The sequence below is a fragment of the Poecile atricapillus genome, chromosome 20 (assembly GCF_030490865.1).
Source record: "Poecile atricapillus isolate bPoeAtr1 chromosome 20, bPoeAtr1.hap1, whole genome shotgun sequence".
Classification (NCBI taxonomy): Eukaryota; Metazoa; Chordata; class Aves; order Passeriformes; family Paridae; genus Poecile; species Poecile atricapillus.
The window spans coordinates 1,690,767-1,712,817 of NC_081268.1; the positions used below are offsets into that span (position 1 = coordinate 1,690,767).

Here is a 22,051-nt window from a genome sequence, read left to right on the forward strand (position 1 = left end):
GCTGTTTTCAAGTCCTTCCACAATTAACCACCACCATTTTTCAGGAAGCTGGCAAAGAACCAATCCCTATTCATTCAAACAACTCGTGATCTTTATTTCTGCTAACCTCAGAGTTTTCATGTACAGCTATAAATTGTGTGAGGTAGGACACCACCAGCATCTTTGAACTTGTTCATTAAAAATACATTTTCTCATTTTTAGGACATATTTAGGCTCAGGTTTCCATAAGTGCAGTAAAATCAAGTCCCTGCCACTACAGATTAAGAGTCAATGGAGCTTGAATTAAAAAAAAATAAATAAATAAAAAGAAGAAAAGGGGAGGAAAAAAACCCAACCAAGCAAAAAGAACCCCAGCCACTGGACACTATGAAAACTGGGCTGTTTGCACATTTCTGTTCCCAGAACAGCTGTAGGAAGGGCACAGTGTGGGGAGAACTTGTTTTGAGACAAAGGCTGTTCTCTTCATGCACACAAGGAAGTCTCATTCTTCTCCAACTCCATGAAAAAAAATAGCGCCAAAGATTAAAGTCAAAGAATTCCTCATGCAAATAGAAAACCCATTCATATTTAAGAAGAAATGCAGAGATTATTCCAAGAACAAGCTCTTCTGGACATCTCCTCTGGCACACGTGCTCTGTCAGATGGAACCACTGGTACCAGAGCACAAATTCCAAAGCTGGCAAAAGCAGCCAACGGCAGCCCTTGCCACAGAACTTCAGGGAAAATTTTGCCAGGGATTTTTAACATTGAATTTTGAGGTGTTACAAGACTGTCTGCAGAACAGAATTAGTAAGGTTTCAAAACATTAAAAAATCCCCAATGAAATAAAAGCTTCAGTTATCTTGTACACACCCGAACAGATTCAGGCAAGGATTCCTGGGAATCTCCACATCCCAGACTATAAAGGAACCCAAACACGGGGGAAGGCAGGATTAGGAAAGTTCCTTGCTACAGATTTGCTCCTTGGATGTAGTTTGTAATTAACAATCCTCCATGCTGGGGGCTGTCTGTGGCAGAGCCACCAGAGGCACCTGGGCAGGCAGGAACACAAATCCCCAACTGAGCAATTGGAGATTCCACAGCTCCCTCCACATCCTGCTCTAAGGACAGGCAGGGAGGACACCCACACACCCTGAACACATTTGTTGTATTTTATTTTTCTTAATGAGTAGTTGTTCAGAATTTGTGTTCTGGGATGGGGAAGAAAAGTTTTTTCTTAACCTCCAGAACAATTTGTGTTTGGCCAATCTACCAAATTTACCTCTTTGTCCAGGGAAAACCTGAACAGCCCTGAGAGAACTGGGGGAACAGCTCTGCCTGCATCTCTAAGCTCTTGTTTTGGGCCAGGGAGCACCCTGAGAATGAAAACAAAAATATCATAAATCCGGCCCCACTGCAGAGCCAGGCCTGTCCTCTGCTCCCCCAGGGGGAATCCAGGCCTGAATGGGCTGAGAAAGGGGAATGTTCACTGCTAATTGCACAATACGGAAACCCAGAGTGCTAATGTTAATTAATAATAAAGTCAGTTGTTTCAGTGCTGATTGGCATGTGGAAAACAGGCACCAGTCAGCCCTGCACAAAGGGCTGCAGGCATTTAGAGTATTTGTAATCAACCTAAAAACTGTTAAGATTAGTTAACCAATGGTTAGAAAGTCAGACAGTACAATCTTCAGATGCCAATAAAAGCATCTTTCCTGTAGAGCCATGAAATGAAATATTCTTTAGAAGAGTAAAAACATACTCGCCCAATTAATTTTCTGAAATCTCATTAAAAAATTTAGCCCGACTAAGTCATACACTTCTGACCTGAATTTTAATTATCTTTACGCTGGATATAAGGTTTTTTTCTGATATTTGCAATGCATCATTAATTTTAAAGGAATGGTTTCCTTGCTTCTAAAGTGCATACTTCATCTGAGTGACATTTACTGTAACTAATTTCACCTTTAAAAGACATCTGCAGTGGTACTGGGGGAGCTCCAGCCCCTCCTGCAGAACAAGCACGCATTATAAGCAATGATTTACTATCAACATCAGTATTTCAAACCCTTTTAGTATGTCCAAAATTATACACCTGCCTCCATTCAATAATGCCTACCTGAAAAGAATTTTGCATACTTTGAGGCTGAAATTCCAGTGTGAATTTATGAGAACACATTAGAACAGACTGATTAAAGAAGGAACTTCTAAGCTTGCAAGAGATGAGGAAACTTTTAAAATATGGATTATCCTTCAAACAGGTAGCCAAGTAATTATTGAAGAATACATCAGGTTTTTCAATTTGAGCTTCAGAATTAGACTACACAGTCATAAAATATCCTTCACCTGACCTATTACCTGAAATTTAAAGTTTGCTGAAGAACTTGGCTTAAGTTTCAAAGTTTCAGCATCCCAGTCAGCACAATTGGGATCTATCCTGATATCCAGATATTCTGTGCCTATCTAGACATTTGTACTACAACATGATGAGGGAAGAGAGAAAAAACAGCTTGGAAACAGTAGGACAAGGTGATGTTCAAAAATAAATTAGAATTACCATAGAAAAAATCTCTTAACAGCTCTGCTGCTAAGATGTGAGTATATAAAAGAGTTATTTAAAAGTGAGTTATTGTATTTATTTAGTACAAAAACTAAGTGAAAAATTACAACTCTATATTTTTATACCACTGATTTACTCCTAAATAATTTTTATTGCTTACTGCTATAAACACTAAGTAATCTGGAGACTTAAATAATTAACACCTTCACTCTGAAACATTACTACAAAATGTTCTCCCTCTTGCTGATGAACTTCCTTGGGGTATTTCTGGGCAGGTATGAGAGCCAAAAGCCCAAACTGTGATTTTGTTGGACATTTAACATTTTTTTGGTATTACAGATAACTTCTAAGTATCCAGCATTACTCAAAAGATTTCATCTTATTAACTAAACTACAGCAGTTAAAGACAGAAAGAAAAGCTTGACACGCTTACTCATATTCTGTACCGGTGAGTTATAAAGCAGACACAACACCTCTGTCAGAACTGACTAAAAAAGAAGCTTTAGGAAGCAGCATAATTATAGGAGAAGCTTCTGAGAGAGGAGAATGTTGTTGCTGGTCTTTTGGGGGCTGGCACAGGAGTTTGTACTGAGAGGGCTGGAAGGAAGGGAAGGCCATCCCATACAAAGCTCCCTCCTCATGCAAGCCTCTAAGAACTCATGTTCTGGGGTTTTCTGTTTAAGTTTTTAATCTCTGCCATTAATGGCATTTCTCATAAGACCAGCTTGGTCCTCCTTCCCTTCCACAAACTGTTACACAGCATGTCTGCATTATTCAGATTTTCAGAAGAAAGGAAGGATGTAATTTCAGGTTCTTCCAAGTAAAAAGGACCAGAGCTTTAAAAAATTATACATAAATATATTCCTGAAAAATGGAAAACCACAAACATGTCATCAGCAACTCTATCATGCCACCAATGTAAGGCTTTTAAACACTACCTTTTTAATATGCATTTTTCCAGTTCCTTGGTAGACTGCATATTTTTGTTATTCAGGTCTTTTTACGTTATTTTGACAGCAAAACCAAAGGAAGCCTTCCTGCAATTCTAATTCCAAATTAGATCATTCTCAGAACAGTTTACTAGAGCCCTCCATTAACAGAACTTGGGTATTACCAGAGTTGAGGGGAGGTTTCACTGAACAATGACCATACAGCAAAATGAGCCCACTCAGCATCAGCATCACAGCAGAACACAGATTATTAGCTACTAATTACACTTAACTATGTCATTACAAATTCTAACATGTGCTCCAAGATGCCATGAATGTATCTGCTGCACAGGAACACTTCCTAATCTTGTTCATGAAATAATTACAGGGGCACTATCCTGCCAAATGAGGCAGTAATTAACCCTAATTGCTCAAAATGCAACTGGCTAATTCTAGGAGATTAATCAAGGGGATTCAATTATTATTAAATGACTTAATATGACAAATTGCTACATTAGGAGAGGGGGCTTTGCTCCACACCACAGTACTTTCCCAGCAGTGCATTCTGAGTACAGAAAGTCCCCCAGAGCAGAGCCTGTGCTGGGCACTGCCGGAGCTTTCCCAAGGACAGCTCCTGCTCCCGGACCCCGGATCCCCCCTGGGCTGCACGGTGGGAGCAGCAAAGGATCAGCCCCGTGGTCACAGGCACAATTCTCTTCCTTCTGACAGCTTTCCACCAAGCTTTTGTTTTGTTCCTTAAAATAACATCGGGGCAAAACTGAATTGCTGTGATCAACAGAAAACAGGCTGAAAAGTCAAGCAGCCAGAATTCACAAAATCCACAGACTGTGGGCAAATCCTGGCTTTAACTCCCTTCTGCAGAAAGGCAGGAAGAGAGAGAAGCTGCTGCAGTGAAATTTTATTGCAGTATGGACAAAATACATTGCAGAATGAGTTCTGGAGACTCACATGGAAACTACAGTTCCATGTAGAATGAGCTTTTTCTTTTATTTGGTAATTACTTCTTCAGCATTTACTATGAAACTATAAAAGGAGATAAAATACATTTATTCACTTATACAATCATCTACTTTTCCTTTCTTCAAAGAATCAAAGACAAGAGAAAGCCAACTCAGTATGTTTTCATGAGATGATTTAAAAACACTTGCATTAAGCAAAATTCCAACTATTTCCTTTTTCTCTTATTATAATCAAAAAGAGGGTTCAGGAAACTCTGGCTGGCTGGCAGAATCCCAAACTGGACATTCCCTAAAACTGCTATAACTGCACTAAATACAAAAGGAGGGGGGAAAAGGCAGCTAAATGCTAAGAAATCAGGAGATCTTTATAGAATGAAGGTAAGAAAAGACAGAGGGACAGGGATCAGAGAGAGGGGCACTTACCTGAGGATCATGCTGGAATTCCTGCCCCGGCAGCTTGCACAGAGGGTTGTTCTGGTCCCCGAGATGATGAGGATGGTTGTGCTGCCCTTCCATGGTATCATACCAAACTCTGCCTCTCCGTTCTGCTGGGGCAAAACAAAGGGGAGACATTGGAGTCTTGGTGCCTCTGCCAGGGCCCACGAGCGGCTGCAACAGGAGACGAGCGCTCCCTTCTCCGAGCGGCCAGGACACGGCCAGGAGATGGCCAGGACACGGCCAGGACACGGCCAGGACACAGCTCAGACATGGCCAGGACACGGCTGGGACACGGCTCGGACACGGCCAGGACACGGCCAGGACACGGCCAGGACACGGCCTGGACACGGCTCGGACACTGCCAGGACACGGCCCGGACACAGCTCGGACACGGCCAGGACACAGCTCGGACACGGCTCGGACACAGCCCAGACACTGCACGGACACTGCTCGGACACTGCCCGGACACTGCCCGGACACAGCCTGGACACTGCTCGGACACTGCCCGGACACTGCCCGGACACAGCCCGGACACTGCTCGGACACAGCCCGGACACTGCTCGGACACAGCCTGGACACTGCCCGGACACTGCTCGGACACAGCCCGGACACTGCTCGGACACGGCCAGGACACGGCTCGGACACAGCCCAGACACTGCCTGGACACTGCCCGGACACAGCCTGGACACTGCCCGGACACTGCTCGGACACAGCCCGGACACTGCTCGGACACGGCCAGGACACGGCTCGGACACTGCTCGGACACTGCCCGGACACTGCACGGACACTGCACGGACACTGCCCGGACACGGCTCTGTCCAAGCTCGGCCTGCCACCAGAGCCAGTGCTCAAAGGGCCCAGGGCAGCTCAGAGCCCCCCACCTGCGAGGAGTGCCCAGGAAAACCACCAGCATCACCAATATTGCTGGAATTGTTTCACAAAACACAAAAGAGCCCAAAATGGGTTTACTGGGTCAGTGGTTTGTTACCTACTAAAGACACTGCTTTTGTCACCTCTAACACTAGCTACTGCCACTTCCCCAAGGACTGTGGTCCCCAGTCACGTAGGGGACATCCAGAAAGCTCTGCCCATCTCCATTTGTAAAACAAAAGTGACAGAAAGTCCCTCCAGACTGTTGCCACTTTCTTTGGTCATAGATATACCCATGATCTTTTTTCCCCACCCCCAAATTACAAGTTTTTATGCAGACTGGCAAAACACAGGAAAGCAGGAGCTACAAATCATAATGGATTAGATGAGATTGAAGCGTTGTAGGAACAACAGACAAAGAAAAACTCCATAAATTTATTCCTTTGTTGGCCAGCCCAACACAGCAATCAGAAATGAGAGCCTGCTCCCCTTCCAAAATGGTACCAGAACATGTTGTAAAGAGTTGCCCAAAAGAGGTGTCCCCAGCAGTGACAGGGCAGCTGTGGGACATGTCCTCCTGTACCTGCAGAGAAAGAAGAGACTGAACACACCTGGATTTTCCAGCCCTTCTAGGAAACAAAACACATACCTGAGCTATTTGTGTTCAAGCCTGACTTGGGGACAAACTCTGGTAATTCTACCAGCTGCTCAGGGAACCAGCACTGGATCACAGCACTCCCTGCTCCACACCAGCTCTGGGGCCAAGCCCCAAAATCCAGTCACAGCATTTACAGAACAGCCACAGTAAATACACCCACACCCCTGGCCCACCAAGGGCCATACACAGGTGCTGGTTATCCCCTACCCACACCCTGGCATTCTGAGTGCACCATTCCTGTCCTTGGCACTGACTGAAGCCTAATGGTGACACGGGAAGATTTAGTGGCCAACACAAGTATTTGCTGAAACTTATTTCAAGAGTTTTGGCAACAATTCACTCAGTGAAAGAACACAACCTGACCTCATTAGTGTATTAATAGTGTGTGCCTGGCACTTGGGCAATGACTAAGTCTTAATTTAAAATACAAAGGTATTTTAAATATTTGTGGGAGTGGGGGAGAAAATATGATGCAGAAGAATTTCTGCAGCAAGTAGTGCTCAATTCTTTTAACAGTTGTCTGTGAAATAAACCCTTAGCTCTGGCAGAACTTTCCCAACACCAGCTACCATAACACAGGGGGAAAGCAGAGAGATGCTCTTCTCGTCTCTCAAGCAAATGAACTTTCACTCTGACAGTCACTGGACAAAAGAGCTGCAGTTCCCTCTACATTAAACAGGTGAACACATGGGTTGCTCTCAATAAAAACAGTTTTTCAAGTCAGTACCATGAAAATCCAGTGGGGGAAGGGGAATCACTGTTAGAATGAAGAAGTTTGATTTTAAGACCTTTTCAGTCTCAAGCTTCTGTAGGTTTACTAGTAACCAGGTGAAAATACTTAGATAAAATTGTCTCAATACTGACATTTAAGTACCCTATGAAATCCCTACCTTATGTTATACTGCTGGAACTATCTTAATTATTTTATTACTCAAGATTTGGAGAAAGGCTGTTTACTTGAAGAGAAAGCCACATGTTCTCTCTCTTCCAAGTCCACACGCACAGAGCAAACCCTGGTTCCAGCACCTGGCTGCTCAGCCCCGAGCTCCACAGGAACCAGGAGATGCCACATTCCCAGCCCCAGCAGGGAGACACATCCAGGCAGTGCCACTGAGGTTTCTGCAGCCTGACACTGACCCAGCCAGGCATCCCAGGTGTCCTGCCTTCAAAAGGACTTCAAACCCAGGGAAGGGATCCACTGCTGAACACGGGAACCTGAATGATCCGACCAGGCTGGGCATTCCCAGCGGAACCGGCACTCCCCGGCTCCAGAAGGAAACTCAAGGACAGTCCCTTGCTGGGAGGGAGCTGCAGGGGAGTTCACAGCCCAGGAGAGCTGCCACAAGCAGGGGCAGGATCTGCGCTCAGGCACTGCTTGTTTGAAGTGCTACAGCTGGAAGCAGAGGAAGGAGTAAGAACAAAATAGCAGCTTTGAAAAGAGAGCCAGCAGAGCTGACATGGCAGCACGGAGCCACTGACACCTCGGGACAGCGTGTCCTGCCCCAGGCTGCCAGCTCAGCTATTCCAGGCCTTGGCACTGGACAGGGACAGTGAAGGGGAATCCCCAGGAAGGGGCTTCACAGAGGATCTTCAAATAGCAGCCAACAACACACAGGCACTGTGCTACATCAGAAAAGGCATGCTCTTAACACTGGCCCATTTTCACTTGACACTGTTCTAACTCTGCACTTTTGCTTTTACTCCTGCTTCCAAATTTCCTACAAAGGTCTGCAGTATCACACATTTTTACACTGAGTTTTGACTATGACTGTAAATCAAAACATCTTTAAATTGTATGAACCGTCATATGAATCTTTCCAAAAATTAATAAAAGAACAGGATCATCTGGAAAAACAGGACTATCATGGGAAAAATGACCACAACCCACATGGGATGAGCAGCTCCTTCTCCAACACTACTGTCACCTTACTGCTGCACAGTTATTACTCCACACAGCGAAACTCAAGGGTAACCTGGAGTTTTTCCAAATATAGGGAAAACAGAAACCCTCTTGTGCAGTCCAGCTCCCCTGCCCATTCCCACCTGAAATTCCTCTCTGGGTACCTGAGTGTCCTTACACTTCATCTCTTGCACCTAATCAGTAGAGAGCAAAACACAAAACCCCATCAAACCCTTGATACCTTGCAGGTACCTGACAGGTGGGATTCTCAGGGCAGAACAGCCCAGGGCACTTGGTAGCAAAGGCCAGGATCATTAGTTACGAGACACTCATTAAGGAGCAGAACCTCATCAGCATCCTGGCATTCGGTCCCAGCCGCCCCGGTGCCCCGGGTGCTCCTCGGTGAAGCAGCTGTGACCAGTCTGATCGGGTATCACCATGTGTCTCAGGATGCCTCCAACTCAACTGCAGGCCAAATTATTTGCTCCCAGATGTATAATCAACATGACAGGACCGTGCACCTCTCGAGCAGGCAGCAAAGCAGCAGCTTGTGTTCAGTGTTACAACTGTTTTCTGTACCAGCACTTTTCACCTTCCTGTAAGACTCACCAGCTGCTGCGTGTGCCCAGCGCTCAGCCCTGCTGCTGCCCAGCCCACACACACATACACACTGTACACACATAACTGAGTGATAAACCATACATATGTGACACATACAAACCTGCTTTCCCCCACTTACTGCACGCCTCTCTTATCCCCCTTCCACACAGGGACTTGTGGGGGGAGCCAAGCAGCTCTGTTTGGGTACCTTGACTAAAACAAAGCAAAACAAAACGGCAACACATGTATGGTTCCAGAAATCCACAAGTTGATTAAAACCAGTCAGGTGTGTGACTTAACCTGCTGCACAAATGTCCATCTTTCACCACCCAGGGCACTGAAGTGCAGCAGTGCACACCCTGCAGATATTGCAGCGATGCCATGCCCTGGGGGCCAGGCTGCCGCTGCTCACTGCAGGCTCCCCAAAGGCTGCAGCAATGCAAACTCTTTTACAGAATAAACACAACCACATCAGCACCACTTTCTTCCTCTCCACTGCCCAATAATATTCTTCCTCTTCCTTGCTCATAAAATAAATCTGCCAGGATACTCTATGAGATTACCTATATATTTAAATGATGATCTGGGCTTATGATTACATTATCGCTGTGGTTCAAGGTATGTGCTCTGGGGAAGGCAGCCCAATCCTAGGAGAGTATTATTTTCAAGTGACTTTTATTGTCCATTACTTTACACCATTTCTGTCACAGCTATGATGTCTGGTAGGAATAGTTCACAACAGAAATATCTTTGTCGTTAGTATTCTCATTGCAATTTAGTCAGATCAACCTTTAAATCTCATCCATCATACTGAAGAGCTTTGGCAAAGCAAGCACAGTAATACATGCTTCCATGCAAAACCTAATTACAGGCTAGGTTAAAAAGCCTACCCTGTTCCTTCTGCAGTGCAAGGTGACAGGAAATCCTGAGCATCCCTTGGTTTCTCACTCTCCCTTTTTGCTGGTGAAGTGCGTAACCCGTTCATTACAGCAGACTGATTCTGTCTGGCACATGACAAACTTACTTGAACCTAACAATTAAACTTCTGACAGCGTTTCCAAAAGCAGAGAGTATTTACTGTAAATGCCTGACAATTTTTTTCCTCTCTGCTCATCTCTCTCAACAGTCACCTTATGATGACTGGAAATTACCATAAGCAAATAGCAGTCTAACATCCAAAAAACCCCTCATGTTAATGTGAAATACACACCTGCCAACACTGAAAAAATATGAATATGAATGTTAAAGGAAACAACATGAGGAACAGCACTGAAATGCTTGAGGAGAAAACACTGCAAGGGCACAATTAGAGAATGTGATTCACTAAAATCTGCCCAGCAAGAGCTGCCTGTGGAGGGTGGTGGTCATGGCCACCCCTGCTCTGAGAGGGACTGGGGCCTCTCTCACCAACAGTTCTGGCTGCACTGAGGAAATTCAAGCAAAAACTGTTAAACAGTCCAGTAAATCACCCAAAAAGAGTTTCTGAATTTCAGGCCTAGCATAACAATGAAACTGCATTTATAGATTCACACACACAAACATCCCAGTGTGAGTTACCTGCAATTTATAACTCCCTGGAAAGGATGAGAGTCTTTGTTACAAATTGGCCACTGAAGAGAAGAACACCTCACATTTCAGAGAGCTGCACTTACCCTGAGAGCAGGTGCAGATGGGTTTCTGTTAAGACTTGGTGCAAACCAGATTTTCAACAGCCAGTAAGGGATGGGCTCCTCAAAGACCCCAAATCCACTAACTGAGAATGTTTTAGTGAAATGGCTGAAAAGCCCTGGAGCTTTTTCATACCATGTCAACAACTGATACTCATTAAACAAATGCTGTGACAGACACCATAATTCACTGTTCCATACCTAGAAGCAAAATGACATTAAGTCAACTATTTAAAGCTGTGCAGAGTCATCTCTCTGTGGATGTCAATAAAACAAATGCTTCCTGCCAATAATTAACTGTATGAAACATCCCACTCTGTTTCAAATCACTACCTACACCCAGCTCAGGTCCATATTCCCATTCCAAGCAAGCAAGATTTTAACTCAATATACTGTCTTCTAATTTGGGGAAAAATCCAGTACAATGGCTTGAAAATAGCAAGGTCAGGATCACTGTGTTTGAGGATGCCACTTGAGCTAATGCAACACTTTGAGAGAACATTTCAAGTGTCCATCTCTCACCAGGTAGGCAGGTAGTTTACTTCTAATTTTAAGTTTTTTAAAAGTTTTAACTGACTTAAGGGTTGGGTTTTGTTTGGTTGGTTGTCTCCTGTGTTGCAGTACCAGCTCCCTAGAACTTGGTCCTACACCAAAAAATGTAATTATCTAAGTCTTCTGGACACATTTCAGATACTCTGCAGATCCATCCAAGGGATGGTTTCACAGGGCTCCTATTAAACAACTCCAGGATCAGTGCCAAGAGCACTTGGTGATTTATACTTTAAGGTCAATGTTCCTTTTCACCAGCTTAACTGGACTTTTCCTACCTCTTCTTTCACTGCACTCAATTTCCTAGTACAACACCACATGTAAATATTTATGTGTGATGTTTGTGTAGGATGTAAACATCAAATACATATTCACATCCAAAACTGAGGATGGATAGCAGTCAGCAGCATTTAAAGGGAAATACTTCCTCTGAAGAGAGGTGATGCTGTGACCATTGTACAGCAACAGCAGGTTGCATTCTTCCCCATCCAGTTTCCACTTAGGTGTTTCAGATTAAGGAACAACCCAACCCTAATTTATATTCTCACAGTTGCAATTTTGAGCCCTCCAGAAAATTCACAGTATTCATTTTTATCACCTTGGAACCATTAGAGCCAGATCTCTCAGGCCACCACCACTGCTAACGAAACACATGTCAAAAATAAACACGTACCAAATCTACCTGGAATTTTAGTGTATTGCTTACCAAGCATGCAACAACATGCTCACGTTTTAATTTATAATGCAATAAAGCTTTCAATCACGAAGCCAAATTATTTAAGAACACTTCTGTTATCCTTCTTGGAATTCATTCATTTCTGATGAAGGGAAGATTAAATATAGGCTGGAAATATATTCATAACATAAATGTTCACAGAAGCTGCCAGACATTTTCACATCATTAAATGCTAACTGAAACGAGTCCCATCTCCCAGAGCCACGGAACACACACTGTCTGTACCAGCAGTGCCACCTCCGTTCCAGGCTGGCTCCTGGCACAGGAGGGAGTGAGCTCACTGCGCCCCAGCCAGGTGACAGTGACAGCTGAAATTCAGCTCCACTCTCCAGAAACATCTGAAGAGCCCTTGTCAACACCAAGAGCCAAAACTCAAGCACTTGGGCAGATGGATTGTTCTGAGGCTGTGGGGAAACCCCTCAATCTAAACCAACCTCTAAAATAAGCTTCTACCAGACACAAACTGCTTCCCCAGCCTTAGTAACCACCCATCCCACACAGGAGCACAAGTGAGCAGACCATCTTAAGCCAGTAAGACAAAACCAGAACTCAGATCCAAACTACAAAACAAAGTTTGAATCAGCTCTGCTGCTACAGCCTGAACCCTGAATGTGGAACCCATTCAGCCCTGCCTGTCCTCAGAAAGTTTAACAAACGTACAACTTTGAATCTTAAAGTTTTCTATAAATCTTTTTGTACATATGTGATAGGAAACACCACCACTTAGCACTTATAAATATCTTTTAATTAGAACACTTCCAAGCGCTCAAGAAGTATTAAGCAAACTCACAAAAATACTTCTGAAATACTGCTGTAATTTCAGAAATGTTTGAGAAAGGCAGATCAAAGCATGAGAGCAAGCCCATGTCAGATGGGCTCAAAATCCACAAAACCTGCTGTAACCAACTCTGCCCATGCAGCTTCTCCCTACAGCCGTGCTGTTGGCCATTAAAGACTCAAGTTATGTCTCAAATCCAGGGAAAAGGAATGGAGGAAAATAGAGATATGTTCCCCCAATTTCAAAACATCAGAACAACAGCTTGAAGTATTTACATTTCCCATAATCAGAAGGAAAAGGAAATGATGCTGAGAATTGTGCAGCCCAGCCAATCCAAAGATTCATGTGATTCAAATCCAAAAGCAACTTCAAAGCCACCTCATAAAACTCTACCCAAAATGTGCAGGCAGCCAGATGTTGGCATTGCAGGAAGAGCTTTCACAGCATCTGGATCCTGCAAGCAACAGTCAAAGGGGAGCAGAAATTCTTCTCCACGTAAAAATATTTCTCTACTTACAAAAATAGCTATGCTAGAAATACAGTTTGTGTTTTTTCTGCCCCAAAATAACTCACTCCAAGTAAGACTGTATTATCAATAATGCTACTAAATAAAAATCAGCTCTGCTCCACATTCCTGAGTATCTGGAACCAATGGCACAAGTTTTCCAAAAATTAATGCAGCATTTTAGTTCATATCCCCACTTCTGTGTCCCTGTATGCAGCACATCTCCATCTCCCTATCCACACAGGCACAGCTGTCCTCCAAGAACAAGATGCATTCACCAGTACCTTGCAGATCAAGGCCATAGGGTAAAACAAAGAAGATCTGTTCTTTATAATGTCTGCAGAGCTACTTTTATTACTTATTTTGATGACAGACAGGGTTAATGAAGTTCTTGCAGAGAACTCTCCCTTTCCTGGGCTAAATGCCCAAATTCTTTCAGGATTCACAAGACTTGTCTATTTAAATTGGGTCCAATTTTTTTTTCCCTACAGAAAGGCCTGCACAGAATGTTCTGAAGAGAAGCTGGGAATTAACCTTTCAAGAAAATTATAACTAAATGTGCAAGCTCTGTAAAAGAGACAAATCACATCTCACACTGTATTCTGCCCTCTGTAACAATTTTCTATTGCTCTAATAAGCTTCAGTGTTGAAGCATAAACTCAGTAGTATCAGATTATTAAAACCCATGAGCTTACTCATGGAAACAAGAGTTCTGCCCACCCTGCATTTCCTCCCCAACCTCCCCAGTGCTGACACCATATTAATACCTGTGAATAACACACTACTACTCATCAAAAGAAATTTTTCAAGTCCAGCAAAATCCAGGGAACTATGGCTGACCAGGGAAGTTGGAAGCCACGTGGCAGAACAAGTGCAAAAGCAGAACAGTCCCTATTCCTGCATTAGTGATGAAGCAGAAGAGCTAAAATAAGACATTACTTCAAAGTGCAAACCAGGAGGACTAAAAGTAATCCCTATAAGTCAGTCACAGAATAAGTTATTGCATACCTTAATATACAAAGAACTAAGTGCAAACACAGGTAGAGAACCATCCCCAACACTGTTTACACTTGGATGGTAAAGTTCTTACACCTGACATAATGTTATAAATTGAGTAATTGACCCACAAGGAAGTAAAGAGCTCAAGAGAGTTAAAAATTACCCTATAAATACCATAAAGATTAACAGGTTTGTAATACCCACCCAAGAAGCGCTTACTCTAAGTAGAATGATTATGAACACACAGCAAGAATATTTACTCCATGGCCCTGAGTTCAGTATATACAGACTCCACAAAAGGCAGCACTGCTTCTTAGTACAGTGACAGCTGAGAGTCACTCCTTAGGTTTCCCAGTTGAATAAAGGGTGGCACACAGACACTCAGTTGTGACATACTTGCTTCCTTAAAATACAGTCATGGATTTTTAAAACATTTTAAATGTTTCTTGGGGGTTTTTGCTACAGTTTAATATTTTTTAGACTCATTTTTTACAGCTCTGACAGAAGAGCTAATGAAGCACCAGCAGCAAAAAGAATGAAGCAGAATCTCCAGGAATGAGGAAGAAATTTTTGTGTTTATGTTTGATATCTATGTACCCTGAGACCCTACTCTTGGGGAGAAGAAACCTTAAAATACCTACAAGCTTTCCTCCCTGTCTCCTCACTGCAATGACAGAGATTCGCCCCAAGAACCAGAGGCCACCACAAACCCTACAAGAGAGGCTTCACATTCATTCACATTCCTATGCAGGAAAAAAAAAAATGTTCCAACCAGGAGAAAAGCCACGTCCCTTCAGGATGGCAGCAACAAGGGTCCACAAGGTTAAGAACAGGACAAGACACTTCAACTGAAATTCCTGAAAGGATTGTATTGAATGTACTTTGAAGCTGCCATCTATCCTGTAGGTCAGCATTCCCCAATTATTGCACCATAGGCAGCAATTTTCCTCTCCAGCTCCACAGTTTAAAAATCACCAAGTTAAGAAAAAAGTTACTCTCCCAAGTCAAAGGGGACAGTTGGCTCAAAGAAAAGAGGAAAACTTGGAACTTACGTTATCCTGGACCACTTGAGGCTGTGCCAGCCCCAGCACCCTCAGCTACCCAGCAGTGACTCCCTGTCAGCAGGGACCTCACCCCATGCACACCGGGAGTTTTTACCAGCCTGGTGAACGCTGCTCACCTCACAAGTGGGCTTCCCAAAGACCCAACGACAAAAGGAACTGGAGAACAAGATCTGTCACTGAGCTCTGCAAAATGAAAGACTTGCAAATCCTCCCCAGGGTGTGGAGCAACACCTGCTCTGTCAGCAGGCTGAGCTGGGATGGGGTCACAGCCCTTATCAGCGCGGTTTTTGGTCTCTGCGATACCACCCACGTGGTGAGGAGATCGTGATTCATCTGGAGACACTGCGTGGAGGAGCAGGATGGCAACAGCCTCCCCCAAAGGGACAGGACAACCAGTCCTGGAGAGTCCTTGGGCTGAAAGGTGGGAGGATGCACTGAACCCAGACACTGCAGCCTCCCCTGGAAGGTCCCTCAGGTCTGCTGGCAGTGCTGCCCTGGCTGCTGGGGACACTGACAGCCCCTGGTTTGGGAAAGAGCTGTGCAGTGCAAAATGTTAGTGCCCTGCTCAGAGGGGAATCTCTGCCCTTTTCTCCAGCACTGCCACACTCAGGTTGATCATCCTTGGTTCCTCCAGTCTGGTTTGGGAGAGGTTTGAGCTCAAACACCCCCACACATCCTCCTGCCACCAGCAACAGCGCATCAGGAGCAGTCCCTGCCCGCCAAGAGGGCTCACTTCCAAAAAGGGGCTCTGGAACAGCAGTAGCAGCATCTCCACACTTGGGAAATCAACATTTCAGCACCATTTCCAACTGATGTTACACGAACAATCCATCCATCCCCTGACCTCAGAAGAAAGCCTGTTACACCTTGGACTGAGATGAGCTCACATAGAGGGGCAGCCACATAAAGCCTTGGGGAGCTGAGGCGAGCAGGGACCACTGCACCACCTGACAGGGAAAGCTCAACACTTCACAGAGAGAACTGCTTCACACTACAGCCCAAAGCAGTTGGTTTGATAAAATAACAAAATAAATTGCCTTCCTAAATCAAATGCATTGATCTGTCCAGACTGGTGCCCGAGGTCTGTCCAAGGGCAGGGGATGGGCTGGCATCTACTTTGATTCATCACGTGAAGCACGATTCAAAGGTTGGAGTCCAGAACTGGAGACCAAAGTTACTCAAAACAAATAAGCACAAAAACTTTAAGAAGTGCCTTAGAACTGTAAAATGCCTGTAAATAATCCAGAGGGGTTATAACAAGAAAGACAGAAAGGAAATCAACATAAAGGAGACAGCTGGACGCCAACAACAGCAACAACTTTGTCATTTAAGGAGAATGATCTTACCACCTTTTGCACTTTGTGATCTGACATGTCATAACTATTTTAATAAGTTTATAATTGCCATGGTGAACTAGCTCATAGAACAATAAACTAGCACATCCAATTTATAATACCAAACTTCATGCAGTTCTGTGCAAAACCTCAATTTCTGCCATCTTGAGATCTCAGCAGAAAACACTCAACCTTAAACCTACTCTTTTCCAAACTTAGTTACATTTGGACTGTACAAAAAATGTGTATTTGCTCATAGTCTCTAAACTATCTGATTTTCTTGGGTGAAACACAGTACAAGCACAGGACAGACAATACCACCTGATCTTAACACAAAACACAGCAGACTACAGAAGCCATTAAACTACCTGCAAGGCCTTTTTTTAAAGATGCAATAAATAATACATCTGACTGCTCAACAAGCATCTGTGAGGTTTCAAGAATGCTTTGGAGTACAAAATTCCCAGGGTCGCATTCACTTACACCACTTGGTTTCAAATAGATACGAGTCTGCTGTCGGTTCACTTAAACGTGTAACAGGAAACTCAAATTTGACTAAAAGGTTGTATTACATTACTACGGGGTTTATATGGAAACCTTTTTAGAAGGAAGAAGTGAAGGGTTGTTTTCCTCTCCCATCTGCGACAGACAGCTGTTCACTGCCTGGAATCTCTGATAGCAGACACTTAAAGTAGCACCAAGCTGAAGTAAATAATTTAGAAATGTAATTTCTTTAATTGTACTGACACTAAAATTATTTGCAATTTATGGTATGCCATGATATAAGTCATGTCACAAGACTTAACACTGGAAGTTACATATACTGTTTTAATAGAATGGAAAATACAGCTTTTTGCTGAAATACTTTAAAATGTTAAAGAACAATCCAAGAGACTTCTCATGTCTGGAGAGCAATGGAGCTTACAGCAAGTCCAGATGTTTAAATACTTAGCACAGGTTAGAACTTGAAATAATCTTTGTTCAATTCAAGGTGCATATAAAAAATATGCCAAGATAGAAAAAACAGTTATCTACCTGTAAAAAGATCTGACAGCTCCAAAGGCTTCTGCATTTGAACCACTATTAAAAAAAACTCCTTGTCCGTTTCTGGTTTTCAGCAAAACTTCACTTCCAGGCTCTAGAACTGTCACTTGGTCACACACTCAGAACCTCAGTTCCCCCCATCCCACGTTTCAGCCAACTCAAGACAGCAGCTCCCAGCCTGGCTTTAGAAACACACACCTCCTCACCACCCCCAAAACCTGTGAGAAATAATATTTGAGGTATTTTATGCAGTTTAGTTTTCTACATAATATAGACACACTGCAGCAATTCCAAAAAGCACTATGACTTTTAAGTCAGACCTAAATCTAGATTTTGTATGCAAATGTTTTGGCTTCTGGGGTTTTTTTTCTTCAAAAAGAAAAATACTGACTGTGCCAACACCACCTCTCAGTTTGAACACTTTGAACTCTTCTTTCACATCCTGGATGCTACATTTCCCCCCATTTAACTTTAGAGACACAGCTCTGCAGTGAAACACAGAATTCACAGGTGGAGAGCCAGCCTGTTCCCAGAGCACACATCCCAGTCCCTGAGAGCAGGCTTGGATCCCTCAGTCCCACCATGGGAAAAGGCAAGGACACAGCTCAGGAAAGCAACACTTGATCACAAATCACAGAGCAAAGCATTCAGCTCCTTTCCTTAATCAAACTCCTTCTGGCTCCTTGGTTTTACAGCAATTCTCTGTGAGCTGAGCCAGCCACAGGATGGGGAACCCTCCAGGCCGGTGGCAGCTGCTGTGTGGGGTGAGCCCAGGCACTCAGGAGTGCCCTGACACACCGACCCTTCCCCACTGCTCCCACCAGCTCTTATCAACTGCTCTTATCTCCCAGCTCCCTGAGCTGCCAGCCGAAAGCAGCAGGGCCCTTGCTGAGTACTGGCGTGTGCTTGTGCTGAGAGCTTTACAAAGGGTGAGCACAATAAGCACGGCTTAACAGTGATTGGTAACAGAAAAAACTATTTTCAAGGCCTCTGCCTTTAACAGGCCAGCATTCACTTTGCCCATTTTAGACAACCTTTAACTGCCACCTGATTTTGTACTGGGAAAGGCCGCTCTGTCCGGTCCATGGGGTGTGGCACAGGCACAGAGCCTCCTCTGCCACCGTGCCTGTCCCACAAGCAGGAGCAGGTTCTCACTGTTCTCTTGCTGCCATTTCAGCATCTTCAGTGACAAGTGGTATCAAGGCCATCATAAACTATATTTTAGCAGCATGACTATTTAGTTTTTGCCTTCAATATTACAAGATTTTTTTCCTGCATCTTGTGTTTATACTGGCTACATCTACACATATCACATAATTTCCTACAAACAACCCAGGCAAGCACCTGGGGAGGTGTACATTGGATTAGTCACCATCTGCCTATAAAAGGTAAAACAGACTGGTCCAGTGAGTTTCCAAGAGAAATGCAGGAGTGTGTGTCATGGGCAGAAGGGCATTTGCAGCTTCCCAAACCATAATTCTGTGCTCAAGCCACACAAAGCATCACGGCCACTCTTTGTCTATACAAGTGCTGAGCTGTAGTAAAACTGTGCAAGTCGCAATTAGAAACAGGTTTGTTCAGTGGTGAAGGTGAGCCCTGCTTCTAAAATGAGGTTCCATGTACTTACTGCTCTCATTTACTGAAGATCACCATGAACAACCTCTTTTGCAACAAGAACCTCTAAGAAAAGCAAGTTAGAATGACAAAAACCAAAGCACAAGTTGGGCTATTCAATTCATTTTCCCTAAGGACCCATCTAAGCTTTCATTTAGGACAAAGCAAATGTCCTGTGAGCCCCAGATTTCCACTTTCATCATTTCATTTTTGAAATCTTCCTGCAAGTACTTCCTCTGCTCCTCCAGCCACAGTCCATTTTCTTGCATTAAATTCAGACTGAATACATTTGATTTCTCCCACCTGCCCCAGCTGTTGGCTGCAGCCACAGGGGTTGGTCTGTTCTGCCAGGCTGGTTGCTGCTAAACATTTTTCATAGCCTTGAGGTCAAATATATTTCACACCACATAAAGGAAGAAAAGATGCTAAAATACATCCACTAATTAATCCTTTACACATCTAGATAGCTTCAGGAAGGGGACTTGTTGGCAATCACCCCCATTTTAGAGCTAAGACAGCAGAGGCAGAGCAGGAGAAAAACCTATATGGGCATTTCTGGCCCCATTCAAACAAAACCACTGATTTTACTCCGAGTAAACAGCTCATTCAACACACAAAAATACTTTTTCAAGCCATTGCAAGAGCCATTCAGACCAACAGGTAGGTGTGAATAAAGCCCCAAAACACGAAGCCTCAGAATCTCTCACTATTTCCTCCAGTACAGCCTCAATAACTGTAAGAAATTAGAAAAAGCCACTGTATGCTCACTATTTTCAATGTATATTTCAGTGTTACAGACTGGCATAAAACTTTTCAGGCAGGATCACAGAGGGCAATACTGCAAGAAAATATGTTTCCCAATGTGGGCTTGGGGTTCAAGTTATTCATCTGGTTTTCTCCTTATAAAATGAACAGTGAAGAATTTGAAAAAACTCACATTCCAATTATGCATCCATCCTCTCTCACAAAATACCTATTTGTCAAGAAACAGAATTCCAGAGGAAGGAGGAGGAAATGAAATGAGCAGAAACATTTTATACATCACAGGTGTTAAGAAAGCAAAAGTTTGGTTCTGCTCTGACAATTCCTTTGGGGTGACAGCAGTCACTCACACTCCATCTAGAATCTCACTTCCCACAGAAGATGCTCTTTTTCCATCATAATAAAAGTTTCTCACAGCTCCCATTTTTTTAGGTCTCTAAGACTCAGAGCCAGAGGAAACAGGCAGCAACAGTCTTATCTAAAAGCAGTTCCTTCTTTTTTTTTCTGTTGTTGCTTAACAGAATATGACTGTCACAGAGAATGTCTACAGGAAAAAAAACAACAGTGGAAAGAGTTTGACTCAATGTCAAGAGATGTCTCAAATGTAAAAGCTGTACAAATGCTGCAGAAGTTAAACGGCTGCTTACAGTGATTCACAAAAAATGAACTTTTAAAGGAGACACAGAACTGACAGCAAGACAGTCACAATGTGTCAGGAACTTGCATCACTGGACTTCTAATTGCTACAATATTTCCTATCAAACTACTTCTCCTGCAATAATGCCATAGGCAATCACCATAGGCAGAGCTATTCCATGTGTGCGAACAGGCAGACAACAGATGGGCTCAGAAACCCACCGTTATTCTAACCAAGCATAAATCACACTTTGGAGGGAGGAACACGTTGAGGGGAAAAGATGGTATTTGATAGTTCAGCTCTACCATGTGCTCTCTCCAAAGCCATGTGTAATCCCCCGGCACCGGGGTTCCCGCGGGGTTCCCGAGCGGCGGAGCGCACCCCGGGAGCGGCGACGGGACCAGGGCATCGCCAGCAATCGCTCTCGGGAGACCCCAGCGTGAAGCAGCCGGGCAGGGTCTCGGGGCCTCCCGCACACCCCGGGGCTCTGTGTCCCAGCCGGGAGCCTCCCCGAGGAGCCAAACGAGCGCAGCCCGGGCTCTGGGGGGCAGCGGCGCTCGGAGGGGCGCGGGGCCGGGAACGGCTCCTCCGGGGCGCGTGTGCTCGGAGCACAGCTGTTAAAATGGAAAACCCCCAAACCTCCCCAAACCTTCCGAGCGACAGCAAAGCGCGCAAACGCTCGCGTCTGTAGCACGGTCTCAACTTTGCTCAAGTGGCAAGGCCGCCGCTCGGCCCGTCCGGCGGCAGCGGGGCTGACCCGCCCGGCGCCGTTCCCGGCCGCTTCCCGTTCCCGCCCGGGCACGTGCGGGCCCCGCGGCCCGGACCCCCCCGTTCCCGCACGGCCCCCGGCGGCTCCGCCAGCGCGGCCGCTCGATCTTCCCCCCGCCCCTCGCTCGGTCCCCGCGGCCCAGCCGGGGCTGCCCGGAGGCGCCGCGCGGCGCCGGGGCCCGAGACGGGCGGGCGGGCGGGCACACCCCGGGCCCGGCCCGGCGGAGCGCAGGGTCCCGCGTGCTCACCTGCGGGCGGCGGAGGCGCGGCGGTGCCGGCGCGGGGGCGCGGGAGCCCCGCAGGACCGAGCGAGCGGCGCCGCGTCCCGCACGGAACTTCGCCGCGCGCGCGCCCGCCCCGCGCTCCCGCGCACGCGCCGCCGCCCGGGCGCGCGCGCCGCCGCTGCTGCCACGCAGGCCGGGCGGGGGCCGCGCGCGGGGGCGGCGCGTGCGCGCTCGGCGCCACCTGCGGGCCCGCACCTGGAGCGGCCCCGCGGCTCCGGCCCCGCTGCCCGCCCCGCCCCGGGGCCCTCCCGCCCCGCAGCCCGACCCCAGCGCCGGCCGGAGCCCGCGCTCCGCAGCCTCGGGCCTCGAGTGCGGCACAGCCGAGTTCCTGCACGAACCGGCCTGAACGGGTTTGGCTCCCAAATCTACCCGGCTTTTGGGAATCCTCAATCCACA

The 22,051-nt window shown here is 45.5% G+C and overlaps 1 protein-coding gene across 1 annotated transcript in view; it reads right to left on the bottom strand.

The window, feature by feature from the left end:
- Positions 1–21,778, bottom strand: part of NEK6 (NIMA related kinase 6) — a 46,106-nt gene extending 24,328 nt beyond the window's left edge. The window contains exons 1-2 of the mRNA XM_058853442.1: positions 21,620–21,778; positions 4,872–4,993 (exon numbers count right to left, since the gene is read on the bottom strand). Coding sequence (XP_058709425.1) covers positions 4,872–4,964 — 93 coding nt within the window. The 5' untranslated portion in view covers positions 4,965–4,993; positions 21,620–21,778. The remainder of the gene's footprint in view (positions 1–4,871; positions 4,994–21,619) is intronic.
- Positions 21,779–22,051: the final 273 nt, after the last annotated feature.